At 47.3% G+C, this 19,414-nt stretch overlaps 1 protein-coding gene across 8 annotated transcripts in view; it reads left to right on the forward strand.

Moving 5' to 3' along the window:
- Positions 1-19,414, forward strand: part of SOX5 (SRY-box transcription factor 5) — a 278,404-nt gene that overhangs the window by 154,787 nt on the left and 104,203 nt on the right. For 7 of the 8 annotated variants that reach the window (XM_088459731.1, XM_088459729.1, XM_088459728.1 and 4 more), the window contains exons 4-6: positions 5-91; positions 15,294-15,466; positions 15,940-16,008. In XM_088459731.1, coding sequence (XP_088315857.1) covers positions 5-91; positions 15,294-15,466; positions 15,940-16,008 — 329 coding nt within the window. The remainder of the gene's footprint in view (positions 1-4; positions 92-15,293; positions 15,467-15,939; positions 16,009-19,414) is intronic. The other variant, XM_088459733.1, reaches the window with a different exon arrangement.

Here is a 19,414-nt window from a genome sequence, read left to right on the forward strand (position 1 = left end):
ACAGAGACGCCCAGCATTGAAAAGCTTTTGTCTAAGGACTGGAAGGACAAGCTTCTCGCCATGGGATCAGGGAATTTAGGTGACATAAAAGGTAAGAGCACCAGCCGCTGAGGCAGTAATCCCGCCCCTTGTTACATTGTATCACTGACACATTGTGCATGTACAATAAGCCACCTGCAGCTTATCTCTCTGTCTTCCTCCCAGAAATAGCTGCAGGTATAAGTTTTATAAACTGGCGACTGAGGGAGATATTGTTGGAATACATCTGTGACAAAAGTTCTTTGTACGGTCAGAATTGTTCTTTATAGCTGTGAAGTGTTTAGTACGTGTTGCTTTAATGTCGTTGCTGGGAAGTTCTTGTAGAGATTTATTCCGTCTCAAACTAGAATTTGTGTTAGACAGAGGAATTGGGTCCTCGCAGTCACCTTGCCTCTCATAGTTAGTCGGCTGTCTTCCTTCTTACACTACTAGAAGTCCTGTTGACTCTGGGCCTGATTCAGACACGGACGCTAAGCCGCGAACGAACACAATGGGCGATAATCGCACGTTTGCGCAGGTGTATGCGTCAATATGCGCATGCACAAGTCACTCACTGCGCTCAAGAATTGTGCGCTCGTAGTACACAGACTGGACGCTACTTTGAGTGACAGATAGCGCCGTTTGTGGGTGGTAACAGGGGAAGGTGCTTGTGAACAGGGGAGTGGATGTGTGAACGCAGGCGTGCCTGGGCGTCAAAACGGTGTTTTAGGGGTGTGCATAATTAGCAAAGAAGCGTCATTGTACACGTCACTTGGTTGTATTTTAGACCGCACTGATCGCAGTGCTTGCGGTACGGTAGGACCTACCTCAAGCGCTGTGTGCAGCTCCGATGGCTCTCGATGGTTCCGATTACAGGTTGAGTCTCCGATATCTAAAATGCTTGGGACCAGGAGTATTATGGATAACGGAATATTCCGTATTTTGGAATATTTGCATATCATAATGAAATATCTTGGGAATGGGACCCAAATATACACACAGAGGGGGTCATTCAGACCCAGTCGTTAGCGCCGATGCGCTCGGACCGGGTCTATGGCCCCCCACAGAGCATGCGCACGACGGCGCCGTCATGCGCATGCGTGAGACCCGCTACGACCGACAGCTCGATCCAAAGGGGGCGAGCTGTCGATGTTGATTGACAGCTCGCCCCGTTTGGAAGGCGGGCCGGGGGGGTGGCAGCCCAAACGGAGGCGTTCAGACAGAGCCAGAAGCTCTCCGGGGCTTACGACAAGTGAGACCCTACCCTAGGGTCTCGTCGTAAGCCCCGATGGTCGTGATGGTCTCTGACCATCGCGACCATCACCCGAGCGGTCGTTAGAGCTGTGGGTGTTAACCCACAGCCTAACGACCGCAACAGAGGCAGGCGGGCGGTCAGGATGCAAGTGGCCGCCCAGTTTCTGAGCGACCGATTGCATCCTCCGTCCGCCTCTGAATGAGGTCCAGAATGCATTTATGTTTCATATACACCTTATACACAAGGTAATTTTATACAATATTTTTAATAATTTGTGCCTTAGACAAAGTTTGTGTACATTGAACCATCAAAAATCAAAGGTTTCATTATATCAGTCATGCCAAAAAAATTCCATATTTCGGAATATTTGGAAATGGGAGATTCAACCTGTAATCATACATTTCCTGGAGACGACGTGTGTTAAGAGAGATAAGTGGGCGTCTTTATACCGGCGTGCGTTCGCTCTGCCGTCGCTCTAAGACATAGAGGGCGTCCTTCCACCAGACAGTGCGATGGCGGCATTTGCATACCCGGCCCCTTTTGGCTGCGATAGAGCGCAGCTTAGCGTCCGGGTCTGAATCAGGCCCTCTGTCTCCTCTGTATCATTTGCATGGAAAGTCAGCGTGAGCCTGGCACTAAGGAATATATATGTTCCCGTGGTACATTACAGTCTTTGGCTACAATCAGCGCACACACGGAGTGAAGTCTTCTCTCATAGGCAGAGCTGAGTGCGAACGTGTTGCGCAAATGTAGGATACACAGAGTTTGACGGAAGTGTAAATGCGCCTGGTGCATGTTTCACCGCAAGTATTGGTACAGACGCACTCTGATAATAGTGACTATTATAACAGGGGGGCAGTCACCCCTCGTGTTTAGTGTGGGGCAGTCACCCCTCGTGTGTAGTGTGGGGCAGTCACCCCTCGTGTGTAGCGTGGGGCAGTCACCCCTCGTGTGTAGCGTGGGGCAGTGACCCCTCGTGTGTAGTGTGGGACAGTCACCCCTCGTGTGTAGTGTGGGGCAGTCACCCCTTGTGTGTAGTGTGGGGTGTCCACCCCTCGTGTGTAGTGTGGAGCAGTCACCCCTCGTGTGTAGTAGTCACCCCTCTTGTGTAGTGTGGTGTGTCCACCCCTCGTGTGTAGTGTGGAGCAGTCGCCCCTCGTGTGTAGTAGTCACCCCTTGTGTGTAGTGTGGGGTGTCCACCCCTCGTGTGTAGTGTGGAGCAGTCACCCCTTGTGTGTAGTGTGGGGTGTCCACCCCTCGTGTGTAGTGCGGAGCAGTCACCCCTCGTGTGTAGTGCGGAGCAGTCACCCCTCGTGTGTAGTGTGGAGCAGTCACCCCTCGTGTGTAGTGTGGAGCAGTCACCCCTCGTGTGTAGTGTGGAGCAGTCACCCCTCGTGTGTAGTGTGGAGCAGTCACCCCTCGTGTGTAGTGTGGAGCAGTCACCCCTCGTGTGTAGTGTGGAGCAGTCACCCCTCGTGTGTAGTGTGGAGCAGTCACCCCTCGTGTGTAGTGTGGAGCAGTCACCCCTCGTGTGTAGTGTGGAGCAGTCACCCCTCGTGTGTAGTGTGGAGCAGTCACCCCTTGTGTGTAGTGTGGGGTGTCCACCCCTCGTGTGTAGTGTGGAGCAGTCACCCCTTGTGTGTAGTGTGGGGTGTCCACCCCTCGTGTGTAGTGCGGAGCAGTCACCCCTTGTGTGTAGTGTGGGGTGTCCACCCCTCGTGTGTAGTGTGGAGCAGTCACCCCTCGTGTGTAGTGTGGAGCAGTCACCCCTCGTGTGTAGTGCGGAGCAGTCACCCCTCGTGTGTAGTGCGGAGCAGTCACCCCTCGTGTGTAGTGCGGAGCAGTCACACCTCGGGCAGTAATCTGGGGGGTGGTTAGGTGGGGAGCAGGTTTTGCAGAAAGCTGTGAAAACAAGACCTAGTTTATTGTTCCTGGCGACTACCGTGACAGTGGCAATTATTGTCTATTGTTGGTGTGAGGTTAGCGGGGAGGGAGGACACAATTTAGGCTCCCTCTGGGGGTAGATTAATTTGACTTATAGAATCTTTGCAGGGTCAAGAGGGCTGGTTATTTACTGCCCAAGAATGAGTCGTTTGTGCCACCAGGGCCGACAAAGAGAGATTCAGATGGTCTGCAGCTGTATTTGGTGAGACAACAGGAGCAGTGTGTGTACATTCAGCTGTACATAGTGTAACAAAGACATTCTATGGCCAGTCAGGTATCCTCGCCCGCCTGTTCGGCCTGGCTCTGCTTCCTTTTTTTTCCAGTTAAAGTTGAAATTTCTTTTTTCTTTTTTTCCCTGAAGTACGTAATCCCATTTCTCACCGGAGGAGCTAAGAATTTCCGGGAAAACACATTTAACGAGAACTTATCAAGAAAACTAACAAGGGCCAAAGCCAAGATGATTCAGTGCAGGCGCTGTGTGCGTTTGTGCGCAGAGGTAGAGCCTCCATATCAGATTGCGCAATAGGTGATAGATTGTGGGCGAGTGGAAATATTCACTTTGTTCCACGTCACCGGTGAAATTTGGCTGTAAGTGTTCCTACCCCAGCCACGCCACTCGGCAGCATGAGGCGACAGTCGTTATATATAAGGGCCGATTCAGTTAGCCATAACAATTCCATCGGAACCTCATACGCTAATATTACCCGACCAGGAAAACCTCACATGCCTCGTTCTCATCCCATATAGGCGCAAGCAAATAAAGATGTCAGCTTTTATTCCTGCAGTAACCCAGTATGTGCGCAGCAGCACTGGGGGGGAAATCACTTGGTCACGGTGAGCTGCCGCATATCACCGCCATGTATGGCTGCGAAGTAACTCGACTTCACACATGTTATACCAGAGGCCTGTCGTCGTGGCCATCGCACTGCTGAATTAAATTGCCCGCATAGACTTCAAGTCCTGGGAAATGCTGATGTACCAATACAGAGCAGATCAGAGCCGGAAGATTGTGCTGCCGGAACTCTGAGCTCTGCGGCAGAACCGACTGTTTCGCAGAGGCGCAGTTTGTGTGAAATTTCACCGCAGGTTTTGCTCATGTATTAGACACTAGTAATAGCCCCAACAACTGGATTTATTTTGGCCTCTCAATGTCATGTTTCAGTTGGGAATTGCGCTCTTACCCGCAGAGCTGGCAATCTAATACGCCGTTACGGTTGTGCTGTGCATTATGTATCACAGAAGATGTTTCTCTTCTACTCGCTGGGTCTGGTGCATGCTATGATCAAACAGCCTGTGTCTCTGGAACTGCAGCCAGGGCATGCTGATACTTGTAGTTCCACCAAAGCCAGAGAGCCACAGGCTGGCTACCTCCCATGTATAATTTGCTTATTGTACACATAATTTCTTCTGGCAACAATTGTATCTTAACAGTATTATTATTTTAATCCTCCAATTATACTGACACACACGATGAGTGTAACCGCGCGGCTGACAGATAGGAGCTGAGTGGCGCTATGATGGGTTTTGTTCTAGATTAATTAGGAAGCACATAAGATTGGATTGTTGTACCCCGTGTGTGTACACACCTGTTTTTTGGATGATACTAAGGGGATTTGCCCGTCTTTTAATTGGAGATTAGTAGATTAATGAATCTCTTACTTCTGGAGCTGTTAGGCTTCCCAAACAAATTAGCCGTCCTAAGTTCCCTGCCATTATTCCCCTGGGCTCGTCGCAGTGCGGCCCCCTCAGCTCTCAGCGAGCAGGAACAAGGGTCCAAGGAACCTCTCCAGCCCGTCAGCACCGATGACTTCTGTATTCAGCCTCAGGGGTGGGGGGCATTGGTGCATGTACACCCTGACAAACACGTGCTTGCGTGACGGGTTTCACAGGTGTCACAGATTTTAGCTAACTCATTTTAGTGGTGCATCCACACATTGTAAGGAGGGGGTTGGGAGGCGTAAAATGTGCCCCCTCTCCAGCTGTCTGTCATTATTATAGTGTTTGTTCCTCAGACCAGAGACACAACCTGTTATACGCTGTCTGTCTGTCATCCGGAGTTTTACTGGAGACTATAATGTATATGAAACAACATTGCTAAGCTTTCATATGTAATGTATAGAACATGTATTCACAGACACCATAACACTAGATAGATAGATAGATAGATAGATAGATATGAGGTAGATAGATAGATAGATAGATAGATATGATGTAGATAGATATGAGATAGATAGATAGATAGATAGATAGATAGATAGATAGATATGAGATAGATACATAGATAAGAGATAGATAGATAGATAAGAGATAGATAGACAGATAGATATGAGATAGATAGATATACAGATAGATAGATATGAGATAGATATGAGATAGATAGATATGAGATAGATAGATAGACAGATAGATAGATATGAGATAGATAGATAGACAGATAGATAGATATGAGATAGATAGATAGATAGATAGATAGATAGATAGATAGATAGATAGATATGTAGTGTTCACTCTAGCTCCGGCGGCAGGCAGGGTGCCGGAGCTAGAGAGGGCAACTTTGTGCGCGCGGGCGAAAATGGGGCGTGGCCATAAAAGGGGCGTGTCTATAAGACGCGTCCCCTTTTTCATCATACTTGGGGGCGTGCCCGGCACTTACGGACATGCCGGGCAGCCCCCAAGCGCTGCAAACAGGGAGAATAGATGCCGGGCGCATGCGCCCGGCGTCTATTCTCCGGCGGTGACTGGGTCACCGCACATTTCTCCACCCGCGGGACACTGCGTCCCGCGGGTGAAGATTGCACCCGCAGCCTGTGAGGGCAGGGTGCTTTTTGTCCTCCAGAAGGAGGGCAGGGTGCCGCACCCTGCTAAAACAGCCTAGCGGGAACGCTAGATATGAGATAGATAGATATGAGATAGATAGATATGAGATAGACAGATAGACAGATAGATAGACAGATAGATATGAGATAGATAGATAGATATGAGATAGATAGATAGATAGATATATAGATATGAGATAGATAGATAGATATATAGATATGAGATAGATAGATATGAGATAGACAGATAGATAGATAAGAGATAGATAGACAGATAGATATGAGATAGATAGACAGATAGATAGATATGAGATAGATATCAGATAGATAGATAGATATGAGATAGATAGATAGACAGATAGATATGAGATAGATAGACAGATAGATAGATATGAGATAGATAGATATGAGATAGACAGATAGATAGATAGATAAGAGATAGATAGATATGAGATAGACAGATAGATAGATAAGAGATAGATAGACAGATAGATATGAGATAGATAGACAGATAGATATGAGATAGATAGATAGATAGACAGATAGATAAGAGATAGATAGACAGATAGATATGAGATAGATAGATAGACAGATAGATAGATAGATATGAGATAGATATCAGATAGACAGATAAGAGATAGACAGATAGATAGATATGAGATAGATAGATAGACAGATAGATAGATATGAGATAGATAGATAGACAGATAGATAGATAGATATGAGATAGATATCAGATAGACAGATAGGAGATAGACAGATAGATAGATAGATAGATAGATAGACAGATAGATAGATATCAGATAGATAGATAGATAGATAGATAGATAGATAGATATCAGATAGACAGATAGGAGATAGACAGATAGATAGATAGATAGATAGATAGATAGATAGACAGATAGATAGATATCAGATAGACAGATAGATAGATAGATAGATAGATAGACAGATAGATAGATATCAGATAGACAGATAGATAGATATCAGATAGACAGATAGATAGATAGACAGATAGATAGATATGAGATAGATAGACGGTACGATATGCTGCACGTCAGATGGACGCTGCGATGTACGATTAGTTGGATACGGTTACCTGACATGATGTTCTGTGCCGTTGTCCCTAAGATTGCGGTGTATATGCTAAAATCCTGTTTTCTGGGACGGTATGATTGGAAGTCACGATGGTCACATAATTTGTTACATCGCTCAGGTGTGTACCCCCATTAGGTGTCTATCTGTGCCCCATTATTCTTGTATCCGTGTTTGGAGATGTCTTGGGAGGAATGCTTTGCAGTGATGAATAAACGATGGGACAGCTGAATATAGAACAAAATGGTGACTGCAGAAAGTCTGTGATGCTGATTAGTGAAATAATCCGTCACCGCCATTTTCTGCGCTTCTCCCTCCCCAGCCACAGACCGGCCGTTTAATCATATGAAACACACTGGCCGCCCTTGTAACGGTGACTGCCGACATTGTACGACATCGATGCTTGCTGAGTTTGGCCGGCTCAATGTGCAAATCCAACTGGCTACAACTACCGATCACGGCATTCACAAAAATTATAGTTAGGGGCGTATTCATCGCGACTTTTCGTGTGGTCGGAACTTATCTCCAAATTCAATTCCAGCCGGTTTTCGCCTACGTGGAAAGTCAGCGCAATGTAATAGGCGAAATAGAGTCGCCTGAGAATAGCCGGAGTAAGGAAGTGCAACATTGTTATTTTGGGGTACAAATGTGGGGAACCCTCTCAGAACCCTCGGGACAGCCCCCAAAGGACAACTGTGTCATAAAATCCGGGCAAAAAACATAAGAACACCCCAAAAAAGTACTTTCATTTTGGGGGTGAAAAAGTACAAAGTGGGGGGACAAGCATAAAAACTAGTGAAATAGGCTTCTTGGGGGTCTGCCAGGATGGGTCAGGGGTTTTTAGGATTACAGGTGTATGCAACAGGGGCGTTTTTCACGTTTTTTTTTTTAAACTTCACTTTAGAGACTTTAAAATATACTAGCACCCATTATCATGTACCCCAAATGGTTTTATTAGGGCTATTGGACACTTCTACATTCACCCCCAATGTTAGTGCAGCTTTTTGGGGGGTTCAGACTGATATCCCCTATTCTGACAGTACGTTCCGCCTGTTCTGCATTCGCTGCTTGCCGTTTTCGCCTGGTTAGTAATTGAATAAGGCAAAAAGCAGGGATGCGCACAATAAGTTTTTGCGTCCAAAACACGCGATGTAGGCGAAACGTTGGGTAGGTGGAACTTTTTTGTCGACGAGAAACTAATTGAATACGGCCCTTATTATTAATTCTCTGCCGTTGTGGCGCGTGAGGATCACATGACCTGATTTGGTGAAAAGCTGAATTTTGGCGCTGTTGTGTTCACCTCCACCGTGCCCCTTGTCACCCCTATGCTTGTGCCAGTGTGTCACCTCCACCGTGCCCCTTGTCACCCCTATGCTTGTGCCAGTGTGTCACCTCCGCCGTGCCCCTTGTCACCCCTATGCTTGTGCCAGTGTGTCACCTCCGCCGTGCCCCTTGTCACCTCTATGCTTGTACCAGTGTGTCACCTCCACCGTGCCCCTTGTCACCCCTATGCTTGTGCCAGTGTGTCACCTCCACCGTGCCCTTTGTCACCCCTATGCTTGTGCCAGTGTGTCACCTCCACCGTGCCCTTTGTCACCCCTATGTTTGTGCCAGTGTCACCTCCACCGTACCCCTTGTCACCTCTATGCTTGTGCCAGTGTGTCACCTCCACCGTGCCCTTTGTCACCCCTATGCTTGTGCCAGTGTCACCTCCACCGTGCCCCTTGTCACCTTCATGCTTGTGCCAGTGTGTCACCTCCACCGTGCCCCTTGTCACCCCTATGCTTGTGCCAGTGTGTCACCTCCGCCGTGCCCCTTGTCACCTTCATGCTTGTGCCAGTGTGTCACCTCCACCATGCCCCTTGTCACCGTTACGCTTGTGCCAGTGTGTCACCTCCACCGTGCCCCTTGTCACCCCTATGCTTGTGCCAGTGTGTCACCTCCACCGTGCCCCTTGTCACCTTCATGCTTGTGCCAGTGTGTCACCTCCGCCGTGCCCCTTGTCACCTTTATGCTGATGCCAGTGTGTCACCTCCACCGTGACCCTTGTCACCTCTATGCTTGTGCCAGTGTGTCACCTCCACCGTGCCCCTTGTCACCTCTATGCTTGTGCCAGTGTGTCACCTCCGCCGTGTCACTTGTCACCTTTATGCTGATGCCAGTGTGTCACCGCCACCGTGCCCCTTGTCACCTTTATGCTGATGCCAGTGTGTCACCTCCACCGTGCCCCTTGTCACCTCTATGCTTGTGCCAGTGTGTCACCTCCGCCGTGTCGCTTGTCACCTTTATGCTGATGCCAGTGTGTCACCGCCGCCGTGCCCCTTGTCACCTTTATGCTGATGCCAGTGTGTCACCTCCGCCGTGCCCCTTGTCACCTTTATGCTGATGCCAGTGTGTCACCTCCACCGTGCCCCTTGTCACCTTTATGCTGATGCCAGTGTGTCACCGCCACCGTGCCCCTTGTCACCTTTATGCTGATGCCAGTGTGTCACCTCCGCCGTGCCCCTTGTCACCTTTATGCTGATGCCAGTGTGTCACCTCCGCCGTGCCCCTTGTCACCTCAGTGAGTTTTGCAGCATAATGGGAAGTAGGCATAGAATTGATAAATGACATTGGGCAGCACGGAGGAATAGTAGTTGGTATCGCCACCTCACAGAGTGGGTTTGAACCTATCAAGGCCCTATCTGCGTGGTAGGGAGTATAGAATGTAAGCTCCGCTGGTCAGTAACTGATATGAATGATTGCTTTCTGATTGCACTGACCCTGTTCTGCTTTTTAATTAGAGCAGTACCTGAGCGCGTGTCATGTGATGTAGTATTTGTAGCGTTGGCGCAGTAACGATGCTGTCTCTCCCATCTTGTCAGTGTGTAATGTGCAACGGAATATAAATACGCCTTAATAATAATTTCACCAAAACCTGCTCTCTGGTCCCTGGAACACGAGACGTTTGGGACAGTACCCAGAATCTGATTTACAGCAGAACACATCATGTCTGTGAGGACAATATTCAGCCATTTACTCCCTAGATAAAGAGCATTTGTCAGCTAGAGAGCACCCAGCCGTGTAACCGGGGTCTCCATCATTTATCACTGTTCACCCGAGGAATATGGCGGTAATCTCTGCTGCTGCCGCCGCGGGTTACGTATTAATTACTTGGTATTGATGAGTCCGTGGACCTTTTGATGTTATTTTAGTTTCTAATCAAATTAATTTATGGCTTAGAAATTCTGCTGTGAAATATTGTTCATACACTGGGTGCTGCCTGTGAATATATTAATATATACGTCTGTCGGTCCGTCAGTGTGCACGTCGTAACCCGGCTCCTCCGCCTGCAGATATAACGTGTGTATGTCAGGGCAAATCTCTGGTACTATTAGTGGGATTATGGCGGCCGGTGATGGCGCAGTGTTTGTGAGGGCGAGCAGATCCCCCTCCATGGTACGATGGCTCCTGAGTGACAGCATATGCTCAGCGCAGGGTTGTGTGTGGATTACGGAGAATATTGTCACCTATAGAATCTATCTCGTATGTAGATCGTTTATGGTGCATGTTACTATGACTACGGCACTTATACGCTGTGATTTGCGTGTTGGGTTACAGATTGCATCCGCCATTGGTGCGTCATATAAAATCTGGGCACCTTACGGCAAGACGCAAATATGGCCTGTGATGTCAGCAGGGTTGTCGCAGACCTCGAAGGGAGAGGAACGTTCACACAAGTGTTCAAATGGAGGAGGGGGCTTGTTTTCTCCATTTCAGCTTAATATGATACATTACACCCATCACCTGCTGGCAAAGGATGCAGCCATAATGAGGACTGATCCATTAATGAGCGGTTCTGGTGGAGGCAGCCATTTTAGTAGGCGGAACTTTTGAACAACCCACAAAATAGCCGCCTCCACTGTGACTGGATTTTTGTGGGGTAATTGCCACCAGAATGGGGTGGTGAAGGCACTCTACGGTCAGTATCTTAGCTCATTATCCCACGCTTCCTGTAGATGTGCGCAGGAAAACGACTGACGATTGGCTGCTGTATGTATTGTATGTACAGTAATGTGCGCAGGCGGACACACATTGCTAGGAATGAAATGACCCCATAAAACTGCTTCCACGCCCATATTTTTTTGTGGGGTCCGCAAATGATTGGTAAAAAGGAGGCTCACATCAGCATTTACGTTACGCTTCGCTCCTGCGCTCCCCTTTACAGCATGAAAGCAGAAACGTCAGCGTGGACATAACCTCTGCGCTCTTTAGCTTCAGCCTCCGACAACGTATTAAGTAGTGATTAATAGTATATTTAATATTGTGCGCTGGACTCATTTCATCCATTTCTATGTTTGTGTGGCGTGAATACGGCGAGACCGCGGGACGGACGCCGAGTTACATTAATGCTGTTGACCTCTGTGCAACGAAAGTGTATCAGAAATATCTGCCCCGTAATTAGCGGAACTGGAGTCACTTGGTCAATGTATTCCAAGAAATATCCATTCAATATTTACCACAGCCCACTCGGGTCCCTGCATCTCTCTTACTCGTTTTTTCCATTTTAGCACAATTATAGACAATAGGCTACAATTATTCACTGATGCTTTTAAGCCGTAAACACCAGGACTGGTGACTGGAGGCAGAGGGTAATGTACAGTGATTAACTGCCCGGCGGACTGGTACAGGCTGGGCACCCTCTTATGGGAGCTCTTCTGCCCCAAATATTCCAAAATGATATAACTGGGATATAACTATGCAGTCTTTGTTTATAGACCATGAACTCTCTCCATTGGGGAAGGGATGTTAATATATATATATATATATATATATATATATATATGCGCTTCTCCAGACTGTATAACAGCAAGTGAGCTCTGATGTTACCACTTTAGTTGGAGTGTTATTCTATTTTAGACTCTTTTCGATCAGCGCCCCCCTGTGGACCGGTTGTCACAAAAAGACTGGGGCATTGATTTACTAAAATTTCTAAAAAAAGAAATAAATATTTATATATATAATGCAGCTGTTGCTTATAGCATCACCTCCACTTGCCCATAGCAACCAGCTGTCCTCTATCCAACGTTTTTCAGAAAATAGAAGCTGTAATATGATTGGTTGCTGTGGGAGTGGAGCTGTTGCTATGGGAAACGGCTACACTTTGATTAAAAAAAAAAAAAAGTTTCAGCTAATTTTCCCAGTGATTTGTTTTTGCAAGTAATAGTTATGGAGTAAAACATGGGGATCGTCTGTGTTTTACCCCGTAAGTCATTCTTACAGACCTTGTATTGTTCCTGAGAGAAGTCACTTGTTGCATTCAGTCCTTCACAACCCAGAAACGAGCGCGGGCGGCGGGTAATAGCTGCCACATTTCCCTGCTCTGACCAGGGAGGAAAACAAATTGTTTATAAACCCCCAACATGCTTCAGAAGGGGTCTGTAACGGAGGAGACAAAGCCGAAGCTTCATCAGGTAGAATCGAGGGGGCCGCGCTGGGCCCCGGGGCAGATAGCAGCCGCGCTGTTTACGCCCAGCCCGGCAGATTTCCTTCCACGGGTGCAAATTAGTGGCCAGCGAAACCGGAGCCGAACGAAATAAACATTTTTGTAATTTTTTGATGGTTGGTTTACACAGTGGTATCACTGTTCATTATGGGGACAGACCACCAGAGGGGGGTCCGGCGCAGGCGGACGACTATCTCGGCGTTTCCACAGTCCGGGCACAGTTTTGTTTTCGTAGATATATTTGGATACTGAACTACTTCAATGGCAAAATGTCTCATTCCTGAAACAAGGCGGAGAGTTCTTTTACATTTATTTATTTTAGAATATTTCCCTGGAAATAAGGTTTTTATTGAAATGCGAGTGAAAATGTCCTGAAATCGCTGTTTAGCGGTGATTCTGCCGGCGGAAAAACATCTTGTTCCCGAAATCCAAGGTGGACTTTTTAGGGAATAAATCCTGGAAAAGAGAAAAAAAATTATAATTTAGCTATTAGTTATTTAGTTACATCAGCTGCGATTTATATATATATAATCTATACATACTTACATACAGAAGTGTCACTCACCTTCACGTTGAAACGCAGCCATGTTTATGCACACGCTTTCCGTTTGGCATAGGAGAATTTAGCGTGTCTGTATGGTAACGGATGACCGGATTGCGCGCCTGTCTCTTTCTGAGTGCGCACGGGGATGGTGAATCTGAACTGAGCTGTATGGTTTGATAACTAAGGGGCGGTACTAAAGTCTTCGGTTGGACTCGGAGGTGGCGTCTGCGCCCGCTGCAGTTTTATTCAGTCATTTAAATAATCCAAAATGTTACGTAATGACAATAACCAGTCACTATGCGCCTCTTACAGGGCTCCACAGGTTTATATTATCTGTCCCCATAATGCCGGACGCTTTTCTTATTCAGGACATAATGTCAGCGCTGTGATGGTATATAGACATCTCATATACAGAACTCATTTCCCTGTGTTATAAATAATCAGTATCCTGAGTTACTGTAGAATATTCTGGTTTCATATAGTGATTTACGCCGTGCGGCGAGGAGGGAACGTTGTCATACAGAAGCTGAATAGCCAATCAGAATCTGTGCCTCAGAAATATCCTGTTTACTGTCACACGTTATTGCTGACTTAGGGGTCTATTTACTAAGCAGTGATAAGAGACAGAGTGAAAAGTGATAAGAAAGTGATAAGGTGCCAGCCAATCAGCTCCCAACTGTCATCTCACAGGCTGTGTTTGAAAAATGACAGTTGGGAGCTGATTGGCTGGAACCTTATCACTTTCTTATCACTTTTCACTCTGTCTCCTAACACTGCTTAGTAAATAGACCCCTTAGGGCCTGATACAGAGATGGCGCTAATTACGTTCGCCGCAGCCGCCAATCTGTGTGCCGCGGCTGTGCGGAAATATGCAAATGTTGCTGCCGCCGGGATTTAACTTACGACACCCACCGGAGACTTCGCAAAGGCAGGGCCACCGCGTACTAAGACGCAGCATGGGGCGCAGAGTAGCAGATAATAGGCTTTCCTAGTAACCATTTTTACCGCGTGCTGGATCGCAGTTGCAGGCAGAGACTCATCCTGAAATCGGTTGCGACGCGCCTTCGGTTGAGTCACCCCCACCCATTGTCCCTGCTTGTCAATCACTTTGTGTATTAATCTTCAATGCGAGCAACAACAATAATAAGACAGACGCCTGCGCAGATCACCGATAATCGCCATTTTATCCATCCCTGAATCAGGCCTAAAGTTGTTTCTTTGCGGCTACAAACTGCGGAACACTTGTGGCGCCATATAAATAGCCGATAATAATAATAATAATATAGATCAGTGACACAGCGCCCCTTGGTGGTCACATTCTCTTGAACTTTTACTTGTCTCGTTTGCCATTGGGATGATGTTACATTGATTTATCGCGGTACCCATGCAGAGCTGTGCGCGCTGTATGTATGTGACGTGTTACTGAGAAGTCTCGGACAATGAGACAGCCATTACTTTGAGGTGTTTTCTGTATTGTGGTGGATTGTGTACACAGTCACTTTAAAGGTTGATTTAGTCAAACTACGAACTTCGTATAGTTTGTGTAATGCAGTATATTATTATATTATACCGTTTGATTGCATTTAAAGCTTTACGTGGTTCTGTTGATATTTGTTTTATACGTTTTTCTGAGGGGTGCAGTACCATATATTGGCCTGGAGGTGTCGCTATACTGCAGCGGCTGGATCTGCTCGCACTGGAAACAGTGACACCTACAGTCTGTAAGGTGAAAAAATAGGCTCTTTACATATTTATTGAGAACTTTTATTTAATGTATCACACAGCGACAATTGTGCAAACGTTTTAATCAGCATTGATCGTTCTATAGTATATATCTACCTTTATAGCGCAGTGGGAAAGTGTATCTAGATCCACTTACAGTGACGCGGTATAGATTACTGCGGACAGCGCGACGCTATGAAACTGAGGAATACACAGGATAAAGTGTAATATTATTACAGTAAGATAGCATGTTTGAGACGCAGCGGAGGACATAATACGAGCACAGATGTATCTATCGGATATAAAAGTGGGACGGTGGTGTCTGGATTAATAAAAAAAAAAAAAGCGAGAGCGCCCGTCCTTTATCAATCTCCGTCTAATGAGCGTTCCATTAATTCTTGTCTCACTCCGTAGGGACTCCTGAAAGCCTAGCGGAGAAGGAGAGGCAGCTGATGGGGATGATAAATCAGCTGACGAGTCTGCGAGAACAACTGCTGGCAGCGCACGACGAGCAGAAGAAGCTGGCCGCGTCGCAGATCGAGAAACAGCGCCAGCAGATGGAGCTGGCCAAGCAGCAGCAGGAACAGGTGAGTTGCGGCCCGCCAGGGTCCCCGAAGCGCCATGCTGCACGCCGCGGGGTCGCCGGGCTTCCCGTTCCGGACAGACACTACAAAGCCAATACATGAAACAAAGTGCTCCCCGTCTCACGTTATAATGTACAGATGATTATATCCCCAGCTCACACACGTTATATATAAGCGGGTTCTGCATGAACAGCTCCGGTAGTGCTGGGAATTAGTCAGAAAGTAAGATGGCGTGGAAGGGTGAGGGCGTGGGGGCGAGAGAGATTTTAAGTGCTAGCCCCGCCCCCTTTATATGAGGTATGTTCACTACTTTACATAATCTGATGATGTCATCACCCGTGACCCCGAAGTAACGGGGATTTGGTGCATTAGCGGGGCGGGGTGTGGGGGGGGGGGTTTCTGCCAATACCGTGTTTGCATTATTGCTTCTCTCCAGAACCTTTTCCTGTTCCTATTAATCGGAAATTCCTCCCCAGATCGCAAGACAACAACAGCAACTACTGCAGCAGCAGCATAAAATCAACCTGCTCCAACAGCAAATACAGGTCAGAGACTCCATCACCTTCTGCCATTGTGTGTGTCATTGGGCTCCGCTGTATTATTACTGTGCGCAATATCCCTCGTTATAGGGAACGGGATCTCAGATAGGCGCCGAGCCGCGAGATAGTTACAGGTACACAGCCATCATCTGGTTCTCACGTAGTCGTTATTTCAGTCAATTAATAATACTCTAATATAGTGAGGAGAGTCATAAAGAATTATTTACCTACGTAAGTGGGCTTAATATATATGTGCGTGTGTGTGTATATATCTAATATATATATATGTCTTCTCCAAGTGGTTCCCTCGTGTGTTCCACCTTCAGCCGGGTGAAATCGCAGAAGGCGGTCTTTACGACCTCACTCGCATTTCCTGGCAGGATAAATAGGTCCTTATGCCGAAGGGCGGCCTGACCGTCTTCCCTCTCCTCCTCTAACATTAGATCTGTAGGTAGTTTCTGTCTCTCACTCGTCACCACTCACAAGATCCAACAAACACGTCCCAGACAAAGTAGCCGCCCCATCCAGTCATTAAAACATTGTTCGGGAGTCTTGACAAGGCGCCTTTCAGAGCAATAATTGGGACATTGCCGTATAACGGCCACAGACAGACGTTTACCTCTCGCAGACCTGAGGGGGTGTCAGTGACCCTCGTCTGTTTTTGTTTTTTTTTTTCCCCCTGCAAATTTATAAAAAAAAAAAAAATAGAAGTAGAAGGAGAGCGTGAGGAACAGTGCGGGCCCTTGTGCTCACCTTGGCTGAGCTAATCTATCACGCCCGTCTCAGACCGACCCCCAGCTCTAAATAAACAGCCTCAGATTTATTGTGCAGGAAATGGTGTTAACCGAGGGCTGCAGTTCACCTCACGGAACATTGACGCTGAATAATTATGTTGTGGAAGGAACAGAGGCGCGTTGCGGACAATGGGCCGCATTATGCCGTCACCGAGTCACCCTTCTTTCTGTTGATTAAGACCTTTTATTTTATAGTCTTGTCAGCGTGTAATAAGAGCGCTACGGAGAGGCTGCGCTCCGCCAGGTTACAGAACGTTTGTTTCATGCTTTTTCTGTTAGTGCTTTGGCTGTAAGAAGTGAGCGAGAACGATGAGATTAGGACAGAACTTGTGTATTTTTGTGAGATAGACTTTGGGGGGTGCGGAGGATTTGTCTTTAGTGATGGTTTCGTACTCCTGAGACTGCAGATAGACGGGCGCTAATTGCCTCCTATACGTGAGAGGCACATAGGATCAATGCTCAGCCCGGCAGATACAGCTAAATGCCGCAATTACCGGTAGTTAGGTAAAAAGCAGACCCAGCCGCCTCAGACCGATGCCTCCATTTATAATATTCCTCTTAATAAATACCCCCATTACAGGTCAGTATGTATCCAGCCATACACGTCATCCGGGGAAGTAGATTTAAGCGCGCAGGGTATGAAATAATTGATTGGGTACAGACCCGCAGGACACAGAGAGGGGCTGTATAAAAAAAGAGATGCAATTTCCATCGGTGAACGCAGTGAGCCGCGTTAATGAAATATGTTGGCGCTATAATAAATGACTGGTAATGATAAAATTGTATGCACTCATTCTGGGACTTGTAGTTCCGCCTTCCTGGAGAGCCACATGATGCCGTGTGTCACGTCACAAAGCAACGTCATTGTAGTGTGTAGTGTACGACATCTCGCAGCTCCCTGCGGTCATCGGACGGACGCTAATTAGCCTGAGAGAGGCCACGCCCAGCCGCTGTCAGCGGCAGGAACGTACTGTCCCAGCCGGCAATGTGTCAGGAGCAGCTGTTTTTCTGCATCTTGTAAACACAGGGACAGCCTGATTCCAGGGACCGGCCTCTGATGCCGCCCGGCCTCTTTCCCATGACTCTGCAACCTTTTCCCAAACAACTGAGGAACAATTGTTTCTCACAGAGAGACGCAACAGCTGATGTCCTATCAGTTATCAGAATAGGTCCCACCCTCCCCTGTAAGTCAGATAAACGCCTGGGAACCCAGAGATCAAAAAACAAAGGGAGAAGGGGTGGGAGAGGCCGGGGAGGCTGTTCTCAGCCGCGTTAACCCCTTCTCTGCCGCCAGCCTCCAGATCCCTCCACGGATCCAGCCGGCCAGCGACGTGGTGACATACTCAGTGTACAGAGATTGTCAGCCATGCAGGCAGCGCAGTAATGGCGTCATTTGTCACTTGTGTCTGTGTATCGTCCTTCTTATCACTTCCCGTGGTTACTGTGACTCAGACAATAGGCATTGTCTTTTATTTACACATTGTTTCCAAAGTTTTTATATGAAAGACGCCTTTATTAGCCTGACTGTGTTGTATATTGGGCCTGATTCAGAGCCGGACACAATTAGCGCTCGCTCGTCCAGAAAATAGGGGTGGCTATTTAAATGAACCGTTCGCTCTTTGCGGTCTGTTCACGCCTCTAGGTCTGAACGAGCGAACAAAACTTGCGGTCGTTTTTTGGATAAATACGCCCCCTGGCCGCTCGCATCCTACGTCATGTCCGCTATTTATTAGATTAATCGAGTACATCGACCAGCGTATGAACTGCTCGCTATTCTTGTGGTTGGTTTTTGCTACCACAAACTTGCGAGCAGTTCTGACTATAAAATAACCCAGTGACGTGGTCAATGACGCTGCTGTATTAATTATGCACACCCATAAAACGCCCGTTTTGACCTTTAAGCACGCCTGCGTTCGGATCTCCACTCCCCGTTTTCAAGCACCTTCCCCTGTTACCACCCACATACGCCTCCTCCTGTCACTCAAATTATCAGGCATTCGCTATTTTGCGAGCACATGAATTTCGACCGCACTGACTGGTTCGCGCATGCGTATAACGATCCGTATGCATGCGCAGTTGGGCAAACATCGCTCGGAGCAGACGAGTGGCCGCTTACGAGCGGCTCTGAATCAGGCCCATTGTCAGTAACTAGTCGGGGAGTGCAAATAGCTGGGTTTAAGGACCGCCTGGTCCTACTGTCCTGGGTTACCCCTCGTCCATAGAGCCAGCCCCTGTATAAAATACATAAGTGAATAATGTTTAAAATAAATAAATGCTGAAATATTACGCAAGTAAAAGTAGTAAATAATTACATACTGATTTTTTTTTTTTTATTTAATTTTTTTTTTTAACTGAATGGAAATCAGTCCCCTGGTTTAGCGCTGTAGCGCCGCCCTCCAGTGATTGCGCCACAGTCAGTGGCGCTGAGTAATAATGTCGCCATCACTGAACCCTCCTCCAGTGTTTGGCCAGTCTAGTACAGGCTTACGTAACAATTGAGGTCTCGCCAGGGGGCGACAACCTGGATCTCCATCCGAGCCTGTCCAAAGACCCTCCCGCTTGCTCGTCCCCCGTAGAGAGATGGATCGTGGAGATCCCCTTTTACTTATCGAAGATCT

This window comes from Taudactylus pleione, unplaced genomic scaffold (genome assembly GCF_031769625.1).
Source record: "Taudactylus pleione unplaced genomic scaffold, aTauple2 ptg000928l, whole genome shotgun sequence".
NCBI lineage: Eukaryota > Metazoa > Chordata > Amphibia > Anura > Myobatrachidae > Taudactylus > Taudactylus pleione.